At 42.6% G+C, this 24,719-nt stretch overlaps 2 protein-coding genes across 11 annotated transcripts in view; one reads left to right on the top strand and one right to left on the bottom strand.

The window, feature by feature from the left end:
- Window positions 1–2,705, top strand: part of Znf410 (zinc finger protein 410) — a 38,158-nt gene extending 35,453 nt beyond the window's left edge. For 5 of the 9 annotated variants that reach the window (XM_046440913.2, XM_046440912.2, XM_046440909.2 and 2 more), the window contains one exon: window positions 1,933–2,705. In XM_046440913.2, coding sequence (XP_046296869.1) covers window positions 1,933–1,980 — 48 coding nt within the window. In that variant the 3' untranslated portion in view covers window positions 1,981–2,705. Of the gene's footprint in view, window positions 1–1,572; window positions 1,671–1,932 lie in introns of all 9 variants that reach the window. The other 4 variants (XM_046440915.2, XM_046440914.2, XM_046440908.2 and 1 more) reach the window with 2 other exon arrangements.
- A 429-nt stretch (window positions 2,706–3,134) lies between these two features.
- Window positions 3,135–24,705, bottom strand: Fam161b (FAM161 centrosomal protein B). Of its 2 annotated transcripts, XM_046440904.2 has the most exons (9): window positions 24,573–24,705; window positions 21,543–21,862; window positions 20,257–20,807; window positions 18,209–18,555; window positions 17,338–17,465; window positions 7,087–7,251; window positions 6,769–6,868; window positions 5,031–5,173; window positions 3,135–4,343 (listed from the first exon to the last, which is right to left on the bottom strand). In XM_046440904.2, exons 1-9 carry the CDS (start codon window positions 24,624–24,626, stop codon window positions 4,277–4,279), a joined length of 1,875 nt encoding a protein of 624 aa, XP_046296860.1. In that variant the 5' UTR covers window positions 24,627–24,705; the 3' UTR covers window positions 3,135–4,276. The 2 variants fall into 2 exon arrangements, 1 of the variants encoding a protein (XP_046296860.1); XR_006851060.2 differs by lacking the exon at window positions 6,769–6,868.
- Between the last annotated feature and the right edge of the window lie 14 nt (window positions 24,706–24,719).

The following is a 24,719-nucleotide window of genomic DNA, read 5'->3' as shown; positions in this document are numbered from 1 at the left end:
TCATGGAAAATGTTAAAAAAAAAAACTTTGAGCCAACTCTCATTCAAATCCAGGTATAGTAGCACAATTCTGTAATCCCAGTGACCCAGGAGGCTGAGGCAAGAAGATCACAACTTCAAGGCCAAGCTCAGCAAGGCCAACTGCATATGGGATAATATTAAGAAATTACTGTTACTTTGTTTTAGCTGGGATAATGATATTGTGATTATATTTTTATAAAAAGTGCTCATCTTTTAGATATCCATAAGGACGACTTATTTATGACAGAAATCATTGAACAAGAATTTGCTTCAGAATAGTTTAGTAGATTAGCAGTGGTGGTGGCAGGGAAGGGATGAGTTGAAATGAGTTTGACTCTGAGTTAATGTCTATTTAAGCTTAGTGAAGGACACATGGATCCATTGCACAGGTCTCTATTTCTGTGTGCCTCTTAATCCATAATAAAATGTTTTGTTTCAAACAACAACAACAAATTTTTAAAAAGTCTGGGGATGTAGCTCAGTAGTAGAGATCTCTTGCATTCAATCCCCAGTATCAAAGGTGATGGGGGGAACTTATTCAAAGGGTTCAGATTATATAATTTCTGGTTTTTCTTAGTATTGCCTGAGGTCTCCTCTAAGAATTAAAGGACTCATTGCACAGGGCTGATTGCAACCTGGGCTTTTGGACTCTTACCACTGAAGGTCATCCCAAGTGAGGTTCCATATTTACATTGAGTTTACATTCTTGAATTCAAGAACCAGTATAGCTTTGAACCCAGACAGCTTCAACTATATCTTAGAGTATTTTCCAAATAAATCAAAGCAGAAAACATAATTACAAATTCTGTTTGTTTCTCCAAAAGTGCCATTGCTGAGTGCAGCCTTATCAGAATCTTGGCCTACATTCTACATTTCAGTGCTGGGGATCAAACCCGGGTCTCTGTGCTAGGCAGGGGCTCTACCACTGAACTATATCCCCAGGCCAAAAATACACCATTCTTATATCCGTACCACACAGCATCAACGGAAATATATGGTTTAAGTTTTGAATATTTCTTTAAACTTTGTTTAAATTTTCTTTTAATTCCATCATTAAATTCTGCTATATAAATTACCTTTATCCAAATTAAGATCACCAAATAAATACATATCAAGCTCAAGAACTTACCTCATTTGATGTTAAGCCTAATTTTTATTTTGAATTTCACTGAATTGCTCCCATCTCACTTTTTAAAAATTTTTTTTTAGTTATACATGGACACAATCTTTATTTTTATGTGGTGTTGAGGATTGAACCCAGTATCTCACATGTGCAAGGCAAGCGCTCTGCCACTGAGCCACAACCCTGGCGCCATTTCACTTTCTTTTTATAATAATATAGGAAAATATATGATTTCGTGATTTATATTACATGAAACCTCCCTTTGAACAGAAGCCTTACGTGTCAAGTAGAGTGTCAGTGTTTGCTGCCACCCTCAGAGTGTCCCTCAGGACTATATCCCTTCATCAAAGGAAAGGTATTCTTTTAAACCCTTTTCAGCTCTTAGGTCTTATAATAGAACGGCTCCTTTCCTGCTTTCTTCTCATTCAGGTTTCAGTCTGTGTTTTGGCTGACACAAACATCTAAAGAGTTTTAGCTCCACTATTTCTAATTTCCTTGTAAGTTACACATTCCTCCATCACTGATTGGTAAGTAAGTGACTATTCAAACAATAGATCTGTTTATAGATAGGATATTTTATTGCCATAGTTCATATGACAGCATCATGAAGTGGCCCAAGTGCTGTCCCAAGGCTAATATATGAAAAAGATCTATCAGTCTATGCTTGTCTTTTGCTTCAGAACTAAATGTCCTTCACTTACCTCCCAAGTGTGTTCCCTACCCTTCACTCTTAACCCTTGTGCTTATTATGAATTAATTTTCCTATAATTCACCTATAACCTATTTTAGATATGCTTTCAATCTTTTACAGTTACTAAACCAAGGAGATTTAACTGAAAGACGGACATGAGCATGGGTGCTCCTGGAAGAGCAGCTCTGATCCCAGAATGCATAGTGGGAATAAGGATGCAAAGGCTCACGACCTGCCAGAACCAAATGAATATGTGAAGGACAAGACTCTACTTTTTCCTGTTTATCTTCCCTGGCAGAGAAAATGGATTATGAGAGCTTTTCTTCAGCCACCATCTAATTCAGACAAGGAGCCAAGCAGTGACCGTGGGATGGGTAACAACCTGCCTCTCTCCCCACTGCAAAATTTTGGGATAGACTTTTCCCTAAAGTGAATTCAATTACGTGTTGGCTTAAGTTTTCCATTATGACTGGTTGAGGGGAGGTTTTCCTTTGAAGAGCTTTCATCCCAGATCCAGCTATCTTTTCACAGGGATGAACAATGTCCTGTCACCAACTACGGAACTTCACCAGAAGTTTTCAAGATGCCTTGTTGCTTTGAAGAAGGGAGTGATGTCAGTTCTGTCTGCATTCTCCCTTTAGCAACCTGAGTTAACAGACTCTCAGCCATTGGGCTGCAAAAAATAAATTACTTGAATCTCCCCTTGGCCCAGGCTGAGGTACTGTCTTGTCCTGTACACCTCTACTTGGTCACTTTGTTTTCTTTGCTTATGGAACATAATAGTAGCATGTTAAGAGGTTTTTGTTTTGTTTCTTAAGTTAAAAATCACATGATCCATTTTTCCCTTTAAATAAAACAGCCCAGGCAGTTATTTGGTTCTTGTTTTAGACAAAACTTGTTTCCTTATAGAGAAAATAAATAATTCATTCCTTCTCTTTAAAGATAGAACACTGATTTATTGTTAGGATTCCATGAGGTAAAGCAGAACTGAGGAGTCTTAGGAAACATGAGTGTCTTCATTTCTAACTAGCAAACCCAGATGGTTGTTTGAGAGTATCCTTCTGTTACCATCAGAAAATACCATGTCTGCATCTGAGAAAACAGCAACAACAACAGATAATTTTGAATTTTTTCTAGAAAGATAATTTGTTAAAAGATATTCATACTCCTCTTGTGCTATGTGGATTCAGTTCATGGCAATTAAAATCCCAGTGTTTGCCTTCTGCAGTCTTACTTTGATATTGGATGATTCTCACCCTGGGAAGTTTTTGTCCTCTAGGGGACATCTGGCAATATCTGGAAACACTTTTGGTTGTCAAACTAAAAGAAAGTGCTACTGGGATATTGTGAGTAAAGACTAGGGATCCTGCCTATAAAGGACAGCTTCCTCTCATAACCACCAATTTAAAAAAAAAAAAAATCCCAAAATATCAAGTGCTAAGGATAAGAAACCCTGAACTAAAGGTTGCAAATTTGTCATCCCCCATGGGCTAAATCTGGTAAACAGATGTGTTTTATTTTGCCCACATAAAATAACTTTGGCAGCTGGTACCAGGGATTGAACTCAGGGGCACTCAAACACTCAGCCACATCTCCAGCCCTATTTTGTATTTTATTTAGAGTCTGAATTGCTTAGTACCTCGCTTTTGCCGAAGCTGGCTTTGAACTCTCAATCACCCTGCCTCGCCTCCCAATCCGCTGGGATTACAGGTGGGTGCCACCATGCCTGGCCTAAATAATTTTTAATTAGTTGCCAAGATGCACATTTCTGGCTTTGTGTGTGTGTTGTGTGTGTGTGTGTCTGGTACTGGAGATTAAGTCCATGGGGAGTGCTCTGCCACTAAAGCTCTAGCCCCCAGCCCTGGCCTTTTTTTTTTTTTTTTTTTTTTTGTTAAGACAGGTTCTTGCTAAGTTTCTGAGGCTCGCCTTGAACTTGTGATCCTCCTGCTTCAATCTCCCAAGTAGCTGTAACATTTCTGGCTTCTGATGACAATAGCTGATGTTGTAATTCTGGGCCTGTATTCTAACAGGATTTATGCTCTCTGGTTCCTTACTATCTCCTATCTTATATCTACCCCATTTAACTCACTCATGTTTCCTGAACAGCCCTGATTAGCATTTTGGCTTGTGTTCTTTTTTCTATAGTTGCTCTTAAATGTCAGGTACAAAGTAAGACCCCTTAGGTCTGGGTTATGATCCTTCTATCCTGAGCTTCTCTAATTTGATTCTTTAAAAACATTCCTGTTATCTGTCACTCTTCTTTTCCTTATTCTCTAATAGTAGCAATATTCAAACTCAAGTTTTGCCTGCCTTGACTCAACCCCTAGTGAGATATTTGATGCGCAAAAGCAGTAATGTTACATGAGCTGATTAGGCCAGTGATTTCAGATGGTCTGATGATTCATAATACAGCTCCTCCGATTCTTTTTGGGGGCTTAGAAGCTATTCTAGAGATCCTTCTAAATCCTTCTGTGGATCATTGATGCTGAGGTTTGTAGTTTCATAGATGCTGCAAAGTAAATGAAAACATTATGAAACAGAATATTTTAAATTAAAGGAAGCAATGTATAAAGTTTAAGAATGGCCTCAACTTTTTTTTCCCCCCTGTATGAGGGATTGAACTTAGTAAGGGCAGTCCACTGAGCTACATTTCTAGCTCTCTTTTTTTTTTTTTTTCCAATATTTTTTAGTTGTCAGTGGGTCTTTTATTTATTTATATGTGGTACTGAGGATCGAACCCAGGGCCTCACATATGCCAGGCAAGCACTCTACCACTGAGCCACAACTCCAGCCCCTTAGATCTCACTAAGTTACACAGATTGGTCTCAAACTGGTGATTCTCCTACCTTAGCTTCCTGAGTCACTGGGATTACTGGCATATGATGCTTGGCTATAAAGAGACATTTCTGTTTTGTTTTTGGGAATTGAACCCAGGGTACTTTACCACTGAGCTACATTTCTACTCCTTTTTATATTCTGAGGCAGGGTTTTACTAAATGGCTGAGGCTGGCCTTGAACTTGCAATCCTCCTGCCTTAATAATCCCAAATTTTATGGATTGCACACATGTGCCACCATGCCTGGCTATAAAGCACCGTGTCTAAGGGGAAAACAGGAATTAGTGGAGGATATACTGGAACTTGAGAAACAGAATTGAGAATAATGGAGATGCTATCCTTTTCTCCCTTTCACTTTACCTGGGGGAATCCTTGGCATTAGACTCCTCCTTCCATTGTACAGCCCGGGTGCCTCGACTCTTGTTCCTCACAAAGTCTTCCTCCAGTCCAGCCTGCTTCAGGGTGTCTCGATACCGTTGTTCTGCTTCTTTCCTGGCAAGGTCCTGAAGGATAGAAATTAATCTGCTGTAGCTATCTTGTGAATTGCCATCTTAATCAGTATCTCTACAATAATGTCCCTACCACCACCTCCAAAACTTAGTGCTTGACAGATTTGCATAAAAATTAATGTTTTTCAAGCTTTAATGTACAATTGAGCCCCAGAGGATCTTGTTAAAATGCATAATGTTAATCTGAGATGCTGCTGTCACTCTGCAGCTCTAAATTGTTATCTTCAGCAACATCACTGGGAGGAACCTTTAAAACCACCACTTATTTTGAAATCAAAATCTGGGATGGCCATACAACACATTTGAATTAGGCATAGTGTGGCTGTGAATAAAATATAACCACTGATATTAGATTTAGATTTCTTTAGTTTGAAACAGATCATTTTTCAAATCCGGTTCCAATTGCAGAAGAGGCCTGCAACTCTAGCAACTCTATGTCTTCAGGAGAAGCCAACTATTAATTTGGGAACCACACCTTTAAAAACGAGGACTTGAATTTGTGGGAGATGAAGTGAAACTCAGATGAAAAATGGGGGACTAAAACCATTTTAAGATTTAAAGTTCTTTATTTATTTTCATTTTCTTATTTTTTGGCACTGGGGATTAAACCTGGGGCGCTTTACCACTAAGTAACATCTCCAGTCCTTTTTTTAAAATTTTGAAACAGGGTCTGGCTAACTCAGGGCCTCATTAAATTGCTGAGACTGGCTTTGAACTTTTGATTCTGCTTCAGCCTACTGAGTTGCTGGGGTTATAGATGGGCACCACTGCACCCAGCAGTTTATGATTTAAAAGCAACCAAACCATTCTTAGGAACACCAAGACAGAAGAAAGTAAGGTGCATTGAGAACATTCTTAACATAAGGATGATAATCTGTATGTGAATGTTAATTTTTGCTTGTTTTAGTTTAAGTATTATTCAAGAGCAAAATTGTAGTACTCTGTTTTTCCTAGTGTGTTGAAAAAATCTGTAGGGATCTAAAGACTAAACCTGCTTGACACAAATTAACATAAAGAGGAAAGGTCGGCTTGAGATTTTGAACAATGTGAGTTGCTAAGTAAACCCAGTCAGTCCAGTGTGTTGGTGGCATACAGGTGTGCTTGGGGAAGGGGGTGGACCTGGACCCCTACATGCCTAGATCCTGCAATATCTACAGGATGGAGGTAATACTCAGAAACTGGAACCAGCCACTGTGGAATCCCAACTATTGTCTGAAACTAAGGGAAAAGGGATATAAAGAACATGATCTCAAACTGCCTGGGATGGTTTCCTTTGTGGGCTGAACAGACTTGCTTAGGGAAGTCGCAACTGAGTTCACCTTCCCCTTAAGTCTAGAGAATATCTTCAAATGATTCTTTCACCTGAAAGCCAAAGTTAATCTAGAAAGAGCCTTGTGGGGTGTTTGTGAGCATCTGAACCCATGAAGACCTATATTTAAGGGGGAAACATGTAGTAATAAAAGGTGTTTCGATTTAGAATATCTGAATCTTAAGGAAATGATCAGTGCCCACATACTAAAATTGTTTCTTAACTTCTAAGTTCACATTCATCCAGGCAGAAAAGAAAATGAGTGGTAGTTGAGTTTTACCTTGGTAACTTGTTCGAAGAGATACGGTCTCTTTTGTATTCTCTTCTTCATTTCCTCCAATTCTTTCTTATACTCTTTTGCTCTTTTACGGTCATTGTTCCTGGAATTGATAAGATTTCTAGAAAGAATTCCATCTTTTTCAATCTAGAATGCCCTTCATTTATGTTGTGTTGAGTTATTCTAACTCCCATGTGTATTATAAATTCCTAACTACCTGGCAAAATTCTTGACTCCCTGTGATCACAGAAGCTTAATAACTCCACATATTCCGGGCAACCATGTGCTGGATCCCAAGACCTGCACCCTTTTGACACTAACCGGTTCTCTTTCAGCTTTTCTTTGAACACCTCCTCCAGGCTTTTATGGGGATCCATGGCTTTTGCACGCAAGGTCACAGATTTAGACATTGCTTGACACTTCTTTTTGTGCATCTCCAACCACCGAATGCTCTCATCTACTCTGTCTTTTTTTTCAAGTGAACTTCTAAAGGGAGAGAACAAAAATAAGAGTACAGATAATCAACCTGGGTATATTTAGAAGCAATCATAGTACTCTTTCTGGAAAGTGTTTTTTTGTTTGTTTTTTATGAATGAGGCAGATAATTGACCATGGTGCCATTTTCAGGAACAATAAGCTTCTGGGATTAAATGCATTGGGAAATGAAACCTTTCCAGCATTATGGGAAAAGTTCATTCACTGAACTCGAGATATGTATATCCTTAAATAGCCAAATACTCAGAAAATCTGATAGGTTCCTCACTTATCTGGAAACAATATTAACAACTACCATTTGCTGGGCTACCCACCCATGAATCAAATACTATTACATTTCATGTAATCTTCGAAAGGGCCTCATAATGTAAAGACTGTAAGCTCCCCTTTTACAGAGGAGGAGTCTGAGGATCAGTCTCCAACATGCCAACAGGAAAGCCATGATCAGAACCAGAATCTCTGCCCTTGAACACTGTAAACAGTGGGCAGGAAGGTATTTGGGTTTGTGTTTATTTTTTTTAATATCTTTTTAGTTGTTTTTTTTTTTTTTTTAATAGTATCTTTTTAGTTGTTGATGGACTTTATTGTCTTTATTTTTATGAGTGCTGAGGATTGAACCCAGTGCCTCATGCATGCTAGGCAAGCATGCTACCACTGAGCCACAACCTAGCCCCGGGTTGTGATTCTTTGTGAATACAATTTGCATATATAAAAAGAACTGGAAATTAGCCTCCTTCAATACCCACTGAAAATTTGGGGTCAACCTGCAGCGCTTGGTTTGTGTAATTACCATTCTACAAGATTCTATGGCGAGTTCTACCAAAAAGAAAAAAAATTAAGGCCTGCACTGGGATATGTATATTCATTAAGAAAGGGCATGAAAATTTAATCAAATTCTGAGCCAGGTGTGGTGGTGCACGCCTGCAATACCAACTACCCGGAAGGCTGAGGCAGGAGAATTGCAAAGTTTGAAGATAGTCTGGGCAATTTATTGAGACCCTGTCTCTAAATAAAAATAAAGGGTCAAATATGTAACTCAGTGGTAGAATTCTGGCCTAGCAAGAGCAAGGACTTAAGTTTCAGTCTCTCATACAAGGGGGGGAAAAAAAATCAAACTCCAGGGTTAGTGATGTAGCTCAGTGGTAAGTACTTGTCTAGCTTGCGTGAGATCCTGGGTTAGATCCTCAGCACTGTTTTTTTTTTTTGTTTTTTTTTTTTTTTTTTAATGTTTTATTGTGGGTTGTTCAAAACATTACAAATTTCTTGACATATCATATTCCACACTTTGATTCAAGTGGGTTATGAACTCCCACCTTCACCCCATACACAGATTGCAGATTCACATCAGTTACACATCCATTGATTTACAAATTGCCATACTAGTGTCTGTTGTGCTCCGCTGCCTTTCCCATCATCCACCCTCCCCCCTCCCCACCTCTCCCCTCCCCTCCCCTCCTCTCTCTCTACCCCCTCCACTGTATAACCCTGAGGGTCTCCTTCCATTACCGTGCAATTTCCCTTCTCTCTCCCTTTCCCTCCCACCTCTCATCCCTGTTAAATGTTAATCTTCTTCTCCTGTTCTTCGTCCCTACTCTGTTCTTAGTTACTTTCCTTATATCAAAGAAGACATTTGGCATTTGTTTTTTAGGGATTGGCTAGCTTCACTTAGCATAATCTGCTCTAATGCCATCCATTTCCCTGTAAATTCTATGATTTTGTCATTTTTTAATGCAGAGTAATACTCCATTGTGTATAAATGCCACATTTTTTTAATCCATTCGTCTATTGAAGGGCATCTAGGTTGGTTCCACAGTCTTGCTATTGTGAACTGTGCTGCTATGAACATCGATGTAGCAGTGTCCCTGTAGCATGCTCTTTTTAGGTCTTTAGGGAATAGACCAAGAAGGGGAATAGCTGGGTCAAATGGTGGCTCCATTCCCAGCTTTCCAAGAAATCTCCATACTGCTTTCCAAATTGGCTGCACCAATCTGCAGTCCCACCAGCAATGTACAAGTGTACCCTTTTCCCCACATCCTCGCCAGCACTTGTTGTTGTTTGACTTCCTAATGGCTGCCAATCTTACTGGAGTGAGATGGTATCTTAGGGTGGTTTTGATTTGCATTTCTCTGACAGCTAGAGATGTTGAGCATTTTTTCATGTACTTGTTGATTGACTGTATGTCCTCCTCTGAGAAGTGTCTGTTCAGGTCCTTGGCCCATTTGTTGATTGGGTTGTTTGTTCTCTTATTGTCTAATTTTTTGAGTTCTTTGTATACTCTGGATATTAGGGCTCTATCTGAAGTGTGAGGAGTAAAGATTTGTTCCCAGGATGTAGGCTCCCTATTTACCTCTCTTATTGTTTCTTTTGCTGAGAAAAAACTTTTTAGTTTGAGTAAGTCCCATTTGTTGATTCTAGTTATTAACTTTTGTGCTATGGGTGTCCTATTGAGGAATTTGGAGCCTGACCCCACCGAATGTAGATCGTAGCCAACTTTTTCTTCTATCAGACGGCACGTCTCTGATTTGATATCAAGCTCCTTGATCCATTTTGAATTCACTTTTGTGCATGGCGAGAGAAAGGGATTCAGTTTCATTTTGTTGCATATGGATTTCCAGTTTTCCCAGCACCATTTGTTGAAGATGCTATCCTTCCTCCATTGCATGCTTTTAGCCCCTTTATCAAATATAAGATAGTTGTAGTTTTGTGGATTGGTTTCTGTGTCCTCTATTCTGTACCATTGGTCCACCCGCCTGTTTTGGTACCAGTACCATGCTGTTTTTGTTACTATTGCTCTGTAGTATAGTTTGAAGTCTGGTATCACTATACCGCCTGATTCACACTTCTTGCTTAGCATTGTTTTTGCTATTCTGGGTCTTTTATTTTTCCATATGAATTTCATGATTGCTTTCTCTATTTCTACAAGAAATGCCGTTGGGATTTTGATTGGCATTGCATTAAACCTATAGAGAACTTTTGGTAATATCGCCATTTTGATGATGTTAGTTCTGCCTATCCATGAACAGGGTATATTTTCCATCTTCTAAGATCTTCTTCTATTTCTCTCTTTAGGGTTCTGTAGTTTTCATTGTATAAGTCTTTCACCTCTTTTGTTAGGTTGATTCCCAAGTATTTTATTTTTTTTGAAGATATTTTGAATGGAGTGGTTGTCCTCATTTCCATTTCAGAGGATTTGTCGCTGATATACAGGAATGCCTTTGATTTATGCGTGTTGATTTTAAATCCTGCCACTTTGCTGAATTCATTTATTAGCTCTAATAGTTTCTTTGTAGAGCCTTTTGGGTCTGCTAGATATAGAATCATATCATCTGCAAATAGTGATAATTTAATTTCTTCTTTTCCTATTTTTATGCCTTTAATTTCTTTCGTCTGTCTAATTGCTCTGGCCAGTGTTTCGAGAACTATGTTGAACAGAAGTGGAGAGAGAGGGCATCCCTGTCTTGTTCCAGATTTTAGAGGGAATGCCTTCAGTTTCTCTCCATTCAGAATGATGCTAGCCTGAGGCTTAGCATAGATTGCTTTTACAATATTGAGGTATGTTCCTGTTATCCCTAGTTTTTCTAGAGTTTTGAACATAAAGGGATGCTGTACTTTGTCGAATGCTTTTTCCGCATCTATCGAGATGATCATATGGTTCTTATTTTTAAGTCTATTGATGTGGTGAATAACATTTATTGATTTCCGTATATTGAACCAGCCTTGCATCCCAGGGATGAATCCTACTTGATCATGGTGTACAATTTTTTTGATATGTTTTTGTATCCGATTCGCCAGAATTTTATTGAGGATTTTTGCATCTAGGTTCATTAGAGATATTGGTCTGTAGTTTTCTTTCTTTGAAGTGTCTTTGTCTGGTTTAGGTATCAGGGTGATGTTGGCCTCGTAGAATGAATTTGGAAGTTCTCCCTCCTTTTCTATTTCCTGAAGTAGCTTGAAAAGTATTGGTATTAGTTCTTCTTTAAAGGTTTTGTAAAATTCTGCTGTATACCCATCCGGACCTGGGCTTTTCTTAGTTGGTAGTCTTTTTATGGTTTCTTCTATTTCCTCAATTGATATTGGTCTGTTTAGGTTTTCTATATCCTCCTGACTCAATCTGGGCAGATCATATGACTTAAGAAATTTATCTATGCCTTCACTATCTTCTAATTTATTGGAGTATAAGGATTCAAAATAGTTTTTGATTATCTCCTGTATTTCTGAAGTGTCTGTTGTGATATTGCCTTTTTCATCCCGTATGCTAGTAATTTGAGTTCTCTCTCTTCTTCTCTTCGCTAGCATCGCTAAGGGTCTGTCGATTTTGTTTATTTTTTCAAAGAACCAACTTTTAGTTTTGTCAATTTTTTCAATTGTTTCTTTTGTTTCGATTTCATTAATTTCAGCTCTGATTTTAATTATTTCTTGCCTTCTACTTCTTTTGCTGTTGTTTTGCTCTTCTTTTTCAAGGATTTTGAGATGAAGTATGAGATCATTTATTTGTTGGTTTTTTCTTTTTTTAAGGAATGAACTCCAAGCAATGAATTTTCCTCTTAGAACTGCTTTCAATGTGTCCCATAGATTCCGATATGTTGTGTCTGTGTTTTCATTTATCTCTAAGAATTTTTTAATTTCCTCCTTGATGTCTTCTATAACCCATTGATCATTCAGTAACCTATTGTTCATTCTCCAATTGATGTATGCTTTTTCCTTCCTTCTTTTATCGTTGATTTTCAGTTTCATTCCATTATGATCAGATAAGATGCATGGTATTATCTCTACTCCTTTATATTGTCTAAGAGTTGCCCTGTGACATAATATATGATCTATTTTTGAGAAGGATCCATGTGCTGCTGAGAAAAAAGTGTAATTGCTTGATGTTGGGTGGTATACTCTATATATGTCAATTAGGTCTAGGTTATTAATAGTGTTATTGAGTTCTATAGTTTCCTTATTCAACTTTTGTTTGGAAGATCTGTCCAGTGGCGAGAGAGGTGTGTTGAAGTCTCCCATGATTATGGTATGGTGGTCTATTAGACTCTTGAACTTGAGAAGAGTTTGTTTGACGAACATAGCTGCACCATTGTTTGGGGCATAAATATTTATGATTGTTATGTCTTGTTGGTGTATGGTTCCCTTGAGCAGTATGTAGTGTCCTTCTTTATCCCTTTTGATTAACTTTGGCTTGAAATCTATTTTATTTGATATGAGTATGGACACGCCTGCTTGTTTCCGAAGTCCATATGAGTGATATGATTTTTCCCAACCTTTCACCTTCAGCCTATGTATGTCTTTTCGTATCAAATGCGTCTCCTGTAGGCAGCATATTGTTGGGTCTTGTTTTGTGATCCATTCTACTAGCCTGTGTCTCTTAATTGGTGAGTTTAAGCCATTAACATTTAGGGTTATTATTGAGATATGGGTTGTTCTTCCAGCCATATTTGTTTATTTCTGTTACTAAACATGGTTTGTTTTCCTCTTTGATTATTTTCCCCCCTTTACTGTCCTACCTCCCACGGTTGGTTTTCATTGTTATTTTCCATTTCCTCTTCCTGTAATACTTTGGCGAGGATGTTTTGAAGAGATGGTTTTCTAGCTGCAAATTCTTTTAACTTTTGTTTATCGTGGAAGGTTTTAATTTCATTCTCCATCCTGAAGCTTAATTTCGCTGGATACACAATTCTTGGTTGGAACCCATTTTCTTTCAGTGTTTGAAATATGTTATTCCAGGATCTTCTAGCTTTCAGAGTCTGTGTTGAAAGATCAGCTGTTATCCTGATTGGCTTGCCCCTAAATGTAATCTGCTTCCTTTCTCTTGTAGCTTTTAAAATTCTCTCCTTATTCTGTATGTTGGGCATCTTCATTATAATGTGTCTAGGTGTGGATCTCTTATGATTTTGCACATTCGGCGTCCTGTAGGCTTCTAGGATTTGGGATTCTGTCTCATTCTTCAAGTCTGGGAAGTTTTCTTGTATTATTTCATTGAATAGACTGCTCATTCCTTTGGTTTGGAGCTCTGTACCTTCCTGTATCCCAATGACTCTTAAGTTTGGTCTCTTAATGTTATCCCATATTTCTTGGATGTTCTGCTCATGGTTTCTTAACAGTCTTGCTGAGCTGTCTATGTTCTTTTCCAGTTGAAATACTTTGTCTTCATTGTCTGATGTTCTATCTTCTAAGTGTTCTACTCTGTTGGTAGTATTCTCCATTGAGTTTTTAAGTTGGTTTATTGCTTCCTGCATTTCTAGGATTTCTGATTGCTTGTTTTTTATAACCTCTATCTCCCTGTATAGTTGATCCTTTGCTTCCTGGATTTGTTTGCGTAATTCGTTGTCGAAGTGATCTTTCATTGTCTGATTTTGCTGTTTAATGTCTTCCTTGATACTCCAGATCATCTGAAGCATGTATATCCTGAATTCTTTATCTGACATTCCATCTGCTGCAGCTGTTACCTCTTCTAAAGTTGCGTTGACCTGCATTGCTTGTGGTCCTTTCTTTCCTTGTCTTTTCATACTGCTTGCGTATCTTTCCTGCAGGTGCGGGCGGCGGCTCTGCTCTCTCCTTATTCCAATTGGGGTGTCGTGGCTACCACGCCAGCAGGTCACTGGGCCTGTTCTGGGAGCTGGTGGCAGCTCTGTTCTGCCCCTACTCCAATTGGGGTGACGAGTGTACCACGCCGGCAGGCCACCGGGCCTGATCCGCCGGTCGGTTGCAGGATTGCCTACCCTGCAGGCTCGGGCGGCAGCTCTACTCTGCCCCTACTCCAAATGGGGTGACGTGTCTGTCGTACCAGCAGGCCACTGGGCCTGTCCCGCTGGTCGGTCGCAGATCTGCCCACCTTTCGGGCACGGGTGGAGGCTCTGCTCTGCCCCTACTCCAATTGGGGTGTCGTGACTACCCCGCCTGCAGGACGCTGGGTCTGTTCCTGGCAAGGGAGGCGACTCTGCTCTGTCACTACTCCAATTAGGGTGGTGTTTGTACCACGCCGGCAGGCTCCTGGGCCTGATCCGCGGGTCTGTTGTAGGTCTGCCTACCTTGAAGGCGCGGGCGGCGGATCTGCCCTGCCCCTCCTACCACGCCTGCGGACCCCTGGGCCTGATCTGCAGGTTGATCACTGGTCTGCTCACCCTGCGGGCACGGGTGGCGGTTCCGCTCCGCCCCCACTCCAATTGGGGTCACGTGACCACCACACCGGCAGGGCCTGATCCGGGCGTGGGAGAAGGATCTGCTCTGCCCCTACTCGAGTTGGGGTGACGTGTGTACCACACTGGCAGGCCACTGGGCCTGACCCGCCAGGCTGTCACAGGTCTGTTTACCTTGTAAGCGCGAAGGGCGGCTCTGCCCTGCCCCTCCTACCACGCCCATGTACTACTGGGTCGTGGGTCTGCCCACCTGGCGGGTGTGGGTGGCGGCTCCGCTCCGCCCCCTCTCCAATTGGGGTCACGCGGTCACCACGCTGGCGAGCAGCTGGGCCTGCTCCGGGGGCTGGCGGCGGCCCGGCTCCTTCCCTCTGGCTCGAGGACAAATTGAGGAGACTCGGGTGACTGAGCCTCACCCCCCTTACCAGGAGACCAACTGCTTATGTCACCGCTGGTATTGATGAAGATCTCTCCTCCACCGCTTTCTGCTGACATCAGATCTCTGCCATGTTGGTATCCTATGCGAATGGCAGCATTTCGTTCCCCTTGCCGGGCAACCCAAGCAACGGGTGAGTCCTGACCGGCCCTCAGCAGGACCCGGACCGAGACGCAGTTTCCGCGGGCTCCTAGCCCCGGTCCAGGGAAGTTCCGGGAGCCGGAACTCGGCCGCTCCGTGCTCGGTGTAAGCTCCTATAAGTGTAAGCTCCAAGAAGCAGTCCCCGCGGGCTCAGTTCCGGGAGCCGGAATTCGGCTTCTTGGTGCTTGGTGTTTGCTCTGATAGTAGCAGGGTCCAAGAAGCAGCCTCCGTGGGCTCCACAGCCCTGAGCCAGGGCGGTTCCGGGACGGTTCTGGGAGCCGGAACTCAGCCGCTCCGTGCTCGGTGTAAGCTCCTATAAGTGTAAGCTCCAAGAAGCAGTCCCCGCGGGCTCAGTTCCGGGAGCCGGAATTCGGCTTCTTGGTGCTTGGTGTTTGCTCTGATAGTAGCAGGGTCCAAGAAGCAGCCTCCGCAGGCTCCGCAGCCCTGAGCCAGGGCGGTTCCGGGACGGTTCCGGGAGCCGGAACTCGGCCGCCCCGCGCTCGGTGTTCACTCCGATAAGATCAGATTTTAAGAAGCACCCAGGCGCTGAACCCTAGCAATCTGTCTGCGAGCCACAGGCGAATTGCAGCCTGAAATTACCTGTTCTATGGCTGAATGAGCTGCGGTCAGTCAAAAACAGGTATGGTGACGTCAGTTTACCAACATGGTGGCTGCTGGCCTCCTCTGTGGTCTGACCGGTGTGGAGAACCGAGATGGACCGCTTCCTTCCCCGTCTCGAACCCAGAATTCAGCCCTGAGTGCGGTGCTTGCGCGGCTGGCAGAAACTGCAGCACTGTAACCCTGCGTCTCTATCCCAGCGCGCGTTGCAGACTCTAGCCGCGGGGCGATTTGCTGAATAAGCAGTTTTACCCTCCGTGCGACAAACCTCTCGCGTTTGAGTCCCCGTAGCCGATCCTCGTGCGATGGAAATCCTTCCTCCAGGTTCCGGCGCACCCCACTATTGCTGGAAATTCCTAACAAGATATCCTTTAGCCGTCCTGACTTGTCATACTCCCACACAGTGAAGCAGCACACGGGGGTAATGCACTCCCCTCGCCGCCATCTTCCCAACCCTCAGCACTGTTTTTAAAAGAAGAAGAAAGCTGGGCATGGTAGCACACCAGAGGCTGAGACAGGAGGATCGTTGAGTTCAAATACAGTCTCAGCAATGGCAAGATGCTAAACAATTCAGTGAGACCCTGTCTCTAAAAAAATACAAAATAGGGCTGTGGATGTGGCTTAGTGGTTGAGTGCCCTGAGTTCAATCTCTGGTACCAAAAAAAGGGAGGGAAGAAAGAAAATGTCCAATTCCTTACTGTGGGAACAGAGATGTGGGTATTCTCCGTAGCTGGCTGGCTTCTTGTTCATGAGCCACTCTTATTGGGCTTTAGGAACTGATGCATTTAAGGGATGCATTTATGTCTTGTGGATCTTAAGTACATTTCTACAATCCCTCTTGCCTGCAGGAGCCAAGTAAAATCTGTCTACTTCCATGGAAGCCCCATGGGAAGGTATTTAGAGGTACTAGATGTTAGTCCTTTCCCAGGACTATCCTGCTTTGCTTTACCTCAGAGGCCTGAAGGAGAAGGAACTCTCCTGGGGGACTGGCTCAAAGAGAACAATACCAGAATGAGGTCAGCTAAAGAGTTAAAAATAAACAGGCTGGGATGGAGAGTGTACAGCTCAGTGGTAGAGTTCTTGGCTCAGATGCTCAAGACTCTGGTTCTATCCCCCGCCCCCAACACTGCAAAAACCAAACAAACAAAAAACTCCTACTTCCAGACTCTGACATCTCCCTAAGATGACTCTCAGAGCATTTCTAGGTAATCAGTGTTTCATTATCTTTGTGACAGGTTCAGCCACCTGCTATCACACTTTTCTGAATTCTTGTTCTTTGTGGCTACCACCCTCTTTTTATGTATAGGCTTTTATGCATGTTATTCTGTCTGGAACTCTCTTTCTCTCAAGCCTTCATATGTCTAACTCCCTGTCATTCTTTAGATTTCATCTCAGACATTTTTCCAAAAGGCAAGAGACCCCTGCCCCAGGCTGCCTGGTGCCCTCACAGTACTCTTTACAAAATACAGTAATAGCATCTGAGCTTTTCTGTATTTCAGACTAGATTTTACACTTTAGGTTTCTAAAGGATCTTCAGCCTTAACATTATGCCTTGCACCAAATAAGTCCCCTAGAGAACTGAGTGGTGGCTAGCCCCAGGCATGGAGACCACATGTATTCCTGCCCTGATCAAGGAATCTTTCAACCCCTTTGTGGTGTCTCTGAGGACAGGTGAGAAGGCCTCACAGGAAGGTGGATTCCAGAATTTTACCCAGATCAGAGCATTGAGTCTTATGCAGCCTGACCACTCACCTGACTGCAGATTCCCTCTTCCTGGTGGCATCTGTGATATGCACAGGGAGGGTGTTGGTGGAGAGGGAAGCAAGGCCACTCAGAGAATGACTCCTTGTTAGGAGTGTAGCTGGTGGCTCTGGGGAACCCTAGAAGAAAGGAAAGCTGGTATTGGTGGAATAGCATGTATGACTAGTTTCTGTCTTAGTTGAGATTCAATTTCAGTGAAAGACTGAAAATGAGAATCTTTCATTTTATTCCTAGGAATAAGACAAAGATAATGAGATCTCAAGGTTAGTAACCAGGACAAGACTAGGATAATAACCGTAAAGTTTTTTTATCAAATGATATTTCCTTGGAAATTGTATAGGGACACAAGCAATTGATCCCAATTCCCTGCCTTCCAGACCTGCTTGTGCATATATCTGCAAAATCCTTCTAGATAGAGGGAATGAAAAGGAGTGCTCCTGAGGTCTTAAATTTGCAGGAATGTGGATCTGCTTACAACTGATATGCCTAGACACAGGAGGCTAAGACAGAAGGATCCCAAGTTGAAGGTCAGTCTTAGCAGCTTAGTAAGACCCTGTCTCAAAATTTTAAAAAGGCTGGGGGAAAAAAGAGTTAAGGTTGGGCTGGGGATGTGGCTCAAGCAGTAGCGTGCTTGCCTGGCATGCGTGTGGCCCAGGTTCGATCCTCAGCACCACATACAAAACAAAGATGTTGTGTCCGCCGAAAAACTAAAAAATAAATATTAAAATTCTCTAAAAAAAAAAAAAAGAGAGAGTTAAGGTAGAAAAATGTCATGAGAAGTGCTTTCCTTCAAGCCCCAGGCCCATCATGCATTTCATGCCCCAGGAGGTCCTGGCCCTCCCACAGTTCCCTGGGCCCTCACCCTCCTTCCTTCAGTGGTGGAAGCATCACAGGATCTTGGAGAATGATGCAGGTTGGCGGTCCTCAGCAAGAAGGGCTTGTTGCGAGTTGCCTCCCGGGTTTCCTTTCTCTTGGCAGCTCTTCTCTGGAAGGCTTGATATAGACCCTCATGGTCAGGAACAACAGGATTCACCTGAGGCTGGAATCCAAAGTCAGGCTGCAGAAAGCCAAGCTTTTTCTCCTGGGTTCGGGCAGCTGTGCGGGGCTGTGAATCAGCCCGGCTACTAGAGGAGGCAACAGGGGAGGAGGCCTTCCGGAGCATGTCCAGGGCCCTCATCTGGATGCGAATTTTTCTGAGGAGCTCGGCTTCTGTGGAGAAAGAATCAGGGCAGTGATGAGTACATACAGACCAAGCTTCACACCAAAGCACCAGCAGTAGTGTGAAGTCAACTGTTAACTTTTCAGGAACACTGTAAACCCACTGACATCCTGTGGGAAACCTGCATTTGGCCACAATATAAAGAAATGGCAAAATTTTACAAACTTAAAAATTTTTCAAAAATGAGTTTGCTTTTTTTTCTCTTTTCTGGAATGTCATTAGTATACAGTGACCAGGCCACCACTGCCCATGCTAGTCATACTGCAGAAACAGCTACCATTTATGCTTGTTGGGCACTTTCTACAACTTCCTCTTTAGAGACAAAGCAGGGGAAATCAGGCCATCCCCCTGCTTCTCTCTAGCCACTCAAATGCCCACACCCTTTGCCCAAACAATTGTTGAGTCTTCCCTCTCTCCTATCAAACTTTCTGTATCTTCCTCTTTAGCCTTTCTCTAGCCTCTCTCTTTCCTTCATCCCCACTGTTAGTTTCATGCTGTCTAAACTGAATTGTTGAAGTGGCCTATAAGATCAACATCTCTCCAGTTTTGCTGCCACCTTTAATTATCTACAATAGCAAGTGATCTTTCTGAACTGTGTATCTGATCATGAGCCACCCTACTTAAAACCTGCCAGTGCCCTTGGGATGGAATCCAAACTCATCCATGTGGCCAGCAAGTCCCCTCAGAGCTTTCTTATACCTATCCTTCCTCCCTTGTCACCCTTCTCTGATCCTCTCAGCTTCCATCTACCTCCAGGCCACATCTCTACTTGGCTCTTCCTCCTCCCTCTTCACCAAATTAACTATGGTTCCTCTGTCAGGATCACCCCAGAGCTCACTTTCTCTGGATCCCTCCTGAACTTCTCTCTCTCCTCACCACACACTGAATTAGGTACTTTTATTGTATGCTCAATGCTTCCTCCCTTTAATTCTTACAAATGACTCATCCCATTTGTTTTTGCGGCTTTTCTGTGGTACTGGGGATTGAACCCAGGGTGTTCTACCACTCAGCTATATTCCTAGTCATTTTAATTAAAATTTTATTTTAAAAATTTGGGGAAGGCAAAATCTCAGTGTAACATGATAGCCATTTATTTCTCTGCCTGTTGAAAGCCCAGTGAAGGCCCAGCCACATGTTGTCTTAGACTGGAGGTGACCTCCACCAGGGCTTGTGGGCACATGCAGCAGGGAGAGGGAAAGAGCTCTCATCTCCTTAAAGAGAAAAAAAAAATGGGGGAAGGGTACTGGGGATTAAATTCAGGGGTGCTTTGCCACTGAGCTATATCCCCCAGCCCTTTTATTTTTTATTTTAAGATAGAGTCTTGCTAAATTGTCTACACTGGCCTGGAACTTGAATCCTCCCACCTCAGCTTCCCAAATAGCTGAGATCACAAATGATTTATCCCATTTATAATTATTTTTCTATTATCTACCTCTTCACATGTCTACAAACTCCATGTTTGCTTATTCATCTGAGAACAGTGCCTGGTAAGTACCATATGTGGCTGTGGAATGAATAAAGCCTGAGGCCCTTATTCACATGTATTTTTTAACCCTCCCTCATGGCCTACACTGAGCCTGCAGCCTCTAATGGGTCCACCCAGAGAGCTCATCTCTAAGCCAAGCCGACTAACCAACTGGGTCTTTTGGTACCCACAAGCAGGAGGCAGCAGGTGGCAAGGATATCTTTACCCTCGAGTTTGTCTCCAAGGGCTGGTTCCAGAATGGACTTGGGGATCCTTCTTATGGCCTTCTTTGGGGGGACCGTAGCCTTCACTGTGGCAGCCAGGTCTCTCTGTCGTGCAGCTTCCTTTCGCTGCTCCTCCTTCTCCAGGAAGCTGAAGGGCCTTAAGGATGAGAGAAGCAGTTCCTTCCTCTTCTGGATCCCTGCCTGTCTCTGGGCCTCCCTGCGCTCCATGATGTCCTGGTAGAGGGGTAGGTAGACATGTGCAGGTACAGGCTGTGCCCGGAACTGTCTGTGGCACTCAGCCTCCTCTTGGCCCTGCCTCTGGGCCTGCTGCCTCTTCTGCTCAAAGGAGGCAGGTGAGGCCAGCCACTGAGCTTTCTTTTGGGCCTCCCGCAGTGTCATGCAGAATGGTTGAGGGACGGTGATGGACGATGTCCAGGAGCTGACACTTCTGTGCTGGGAGTCAGGCTTGGAGCCTGAGGGTGGCTGGGCCTGAGCCTTTGGAAGACCTGAAGAAAGGCTGTTTAGGGAGCTGCAGCGCCTTGTGGAGTCACACCTGTGGGAGAGAGCAGGTCTGTGTGTGGAGGACTGGGCAGTCAGGAGGCCCTGCTGTTTCCTGATCCTCTTCCCCAGGCCTCTTTGCCAGGCAAGCCACAGCTAGCTTCTCAGCCTGATCTCACAGCCCCATAAGCCTCTATACCCATAACTCTTCCATGAGGCCTCCCCACTCTTCCCACAGGCAATCCTAGCAGCCTAGTAGAAACGTTCTCAGAATTGATCCACAAACTGCCATGTTTGCACTCTTATTTGCATATGACAGAGAAAACAGTGCAATGGGTCAAAGCAGGAATTTAGAATTAGATCTAAGTTAAAGATCTGCTTCAAACCTTATTATGAATTTCCTCATATGTAGAGTGACAAATATAATATCCACTTATAAGGTTACTGGGAGGAGAAAGCAAATACTAAATGAGCTAAAGTATGCATCACATAGCCGAGTTGGCCAAGGTCAATATACCTTGTCATTCTTGGGGAAAGGGTTGTTTAGGAAAGACATTCCTTTAATCAATTCTAATGTTTCATTGAACTAAGAGTTGCCCACAATGATTTAGGATTGCTGGTAGGAATCAAAACAGTTGGATGGACTCAAAACCTGATTATGAGCCAGACCCTGCCTAAGTAGAAATTTGCAGACATGGTCTCTACCTGACAAAGGAAGATATAGCCCAGAGACATGGCATGACTGCCCCAGAGTGGTGGAGTGGGGTAGCTGTTGACTGTAGAGCCTTACCTCTGAGATCCAGGGTACTGGATCTGTGGCTTCCCCCTGCCCTTGTCCTGGAAGAAATTCTCTAGGACCTCATCATCTTCAGAGATGTTCTTATCACTGTCTGAGTCAGCCTGAAAAAGGGACTCCAACAGACCCTGTTTGTCCCTTTGCTTTAGAACCTGTAGGGAGTCATAAAAGCTTCCAGTTGAGACAGAGGTGGACTCTGTCTCATCCTCTAGGCTGAAGAGCTCATGGAGTTTTCCAGCCCTGGGTAAAACCATACCATCCCCAGACAGTTTGTCTTCTGCCTCCGTGTCAGAGGAGGATTGGGGGGAAAGTATCTAAAATGGAACAGAAATAAACTGTGAGTTAAACTATAATTTCTACAATCTTCAAAACATAATGATTAATTTCACTTTGAATAAGTCTTAGTATATTAGGGATAAGAGGAACAAATGTGTTCCTTGCTCTAAAGAAATTTCACATCCTGGTATACAGATGTGCTTGGTTGTAGGGCAGGAAAGGGAAGCAAAGAGCTAAAGCATGTTCCCTATCCCTGCAGTACAGTAAGCAGACCCCCTAATCTGCACCATGCATTCTGACCCATGCATTCTAGGAATCCTACCCAGGACCCTGGGCACACTCTGTACCCACTTTCCTTGAGATTTACCCATTGTTCTTCTCTTGTTGCCCTGTTTAGGCCCCTGCTTTTCTCATGTTCTAACTAATTTCTATTCTATCACTAGAAATGGATGATTAATAGGACAATGTAGTCTAATGGAAAGAGTTACATCCTAGAAAATGAGACACCCAACCAACTTTTAAATAATTTATTCAGGGGCTAGGGATGTAGCTCAGTGGTAGAAAGCTTGCCTAGCATGCTCAAGGATTGGATTTGTCCCCAGCACTGGAAAATGACAACAACAAAACTTCATTCATTCATTCATATAGAAAATATCTGTTGGATATCTAACACACTGGACTGAAAACAAGACAAACGAAGTCTCTATTCTCAAGAAGCTTACATTCTAGTGAGAGGAGACAGAAAATTTAATAAGATCACATATTCAAATAAAACCATAAACACTGAGGTTATAGAGTGATGGGTTACTTATGGAAAACTTTTATGTTGATAAAATCTATTAGAGTCACTAGGAATATATCAATAATCAGAGTGATGTTTATTAATTATAGTACATCATGGGAAACAATAAGGAACCTGGTGTGTGCGTATTAGTGGCAGGGTTTTAGTGTTGGCTTGTCTTAGGAAGGTCATAAGAGGATGGGTGCAGTCATGAAGTAGGAACAATTTAACCTTTTCTTTTGGTATTGGGTTTTTGTTGTTGTTTTGTAGTACTGGGGATTGAACCCAGAAGAACTCTTTCACTGAGCTATATCCAGCCCCTTTTTTAAACTTTTTATTTTGAGAAAGTCTTGATAAATTGCCCAGGTTGGGTTGGAATTTGTGATTCTCCTGCCTCAGCCTCCAGAGTGGCTGGGATTACAGGTGTGTGTCACCACACCCAACATGGGAATGGTTTAGTGAGTGGGTAATTGAGCATTTTTTTTCCCTGCAGGGATAGGTAAGTAACTGTTAAGTAAGCATTATCATTTAGAAGAAGGGGTGTTAGTAATTTTGTAGCTATATTATGGCCCCAAGAGAAACACTATTTCCTGCTGATTTTGCAGCTGGCTTTATCTGTGTCTGTTATGGTCTGGGGGATACAAATGTTCCTTGACGTATGATGGGGTTATGTCCAGATAATCCCATTGTAAACTGTTAATAAGTAAAAAAACAAATGCATCTAATACACCAATTTAATGAATGTCCTAGCTTAGCAACACAGCATACTATAGATTATGTTATTCATCCTTACAACTGTGTCACTAACTGGGAGCTATAGCTCTCTGTCTCTCTACCAGTATGGAGAGAGTATGATATTGCTAGTTAGGGTAAAGATCAAAATTCAAAATGTGAAATGTGGTTTCTACTGAATACTTAGTGCTTTCCTACCATTGTAAAGTTGTAAAATCATTAGATGAACCGTCATAAGCTGGGGATATCTGTGCTTTCTCAGTCCTGAGCTGATTTTTATTTTCTCATTATAGAGGAGTTTTGGATTGACACCCAATTAATGAGAAGGAACCAGTTTTGCTAAGATTTGAGGTAAGAATATTCTGGAGTCAAGGAACAGCAAAGGTAAAGGCCTTGATGCAGGATCCTGGAAAGGAAAAGACTTGAATCTTATATAAGAAAGAGAGCCACTGTGACTGGAGCATGGTGGCATTAGATGTCCTTTGAGAGGTTGGCATGGAGCCAGGATGTAGAAGATGAATGATTGCAAAAGGCAAATCAACTGAAGGCAGGACACTGCATTCCTCCAGGGGATATATTTGGTTTCACTGGGTTCTGTAAGGTCCAACTGTGATAGAATGCTAGATTCTGAGGCAAAGCTGTGTATATGCTGTAGTCCTGGCTATGTTACTGAAGAGCAGTTGTCTCGGGCAAATTTCTTTAAAAAAAACACATCGTTGTTGATATTTAATTTCCATAGCATACAATTCATTCAAAGAGCATAATCTGATGGGTTTTAGTTCAGAGTTATGCAACTATCACAACAAATTTTAGAACATCTTCATCGCCCTGCCCCCCCCCCAAAAAAAAAACTCCATACCCTTTAGTAGACATTCCCTAATTCCCCTAACTACTAACCTACTTTTTGTCTCTATGTGGATTTGAGGGCAAATTTCTTAATCTTCCTATGCCTCTGTATTCTCTTTTACAACATAGGGACAACAACTGTCATAATATAGATGAGAGGACAAGCAAAAACTGAATTCCACTGTTGTTGTCCAAGAGCATGGCACAAGTAGTTCGAATCCCAAAGACAAGAATCCGCCTCCCAAGGCCTAAATGCTGCCAATTTTAACCCCCAACCCCTCGGTGACACGCCCCTGCCTTCTGTCTCCAAGGCAACGCCAAACAGTTTCCTCACTTAGGGATTCGTTTCCTAAGCGCAGCCCTGCTACCTCTCTTCTTTCTCACCTCACCTGACTTGTCCACTCTGCCCCATCAGGGGATCCTGCAGACCTTCCTACAGTCATCTTCTTAGCTAGGCAGAAGGAAACAGAAGCGGAGACAAAGGCGGCGGTGGCAGTGCTACTACACCCCTTCTGGGCTCTACGCCCCTTCATAAG

The sequence above is a fragment of the Marmota monax genome, unplaced genomic scaffold (genome assembly GCF_021218885.2).
Source record: "Marmota monax isolate L192 unplaced genomic scaffold, Marmota_monax_Labrador192_F-V1.1 WCK01_AAM20220418_F8-fsc00017, whole genome shotgun sequence".
Lineage (NCBI taxonomy): Eukaryota > Metazoa > Chordata > Mammalia > Rodentia > Sciuridae > Marmota > Marmota monax.
The sequence above is the reverse complement of the archived record's forward strand: the minus strand, read 5'-3'. Positions and strand labels throughout refer to the sequence as shown.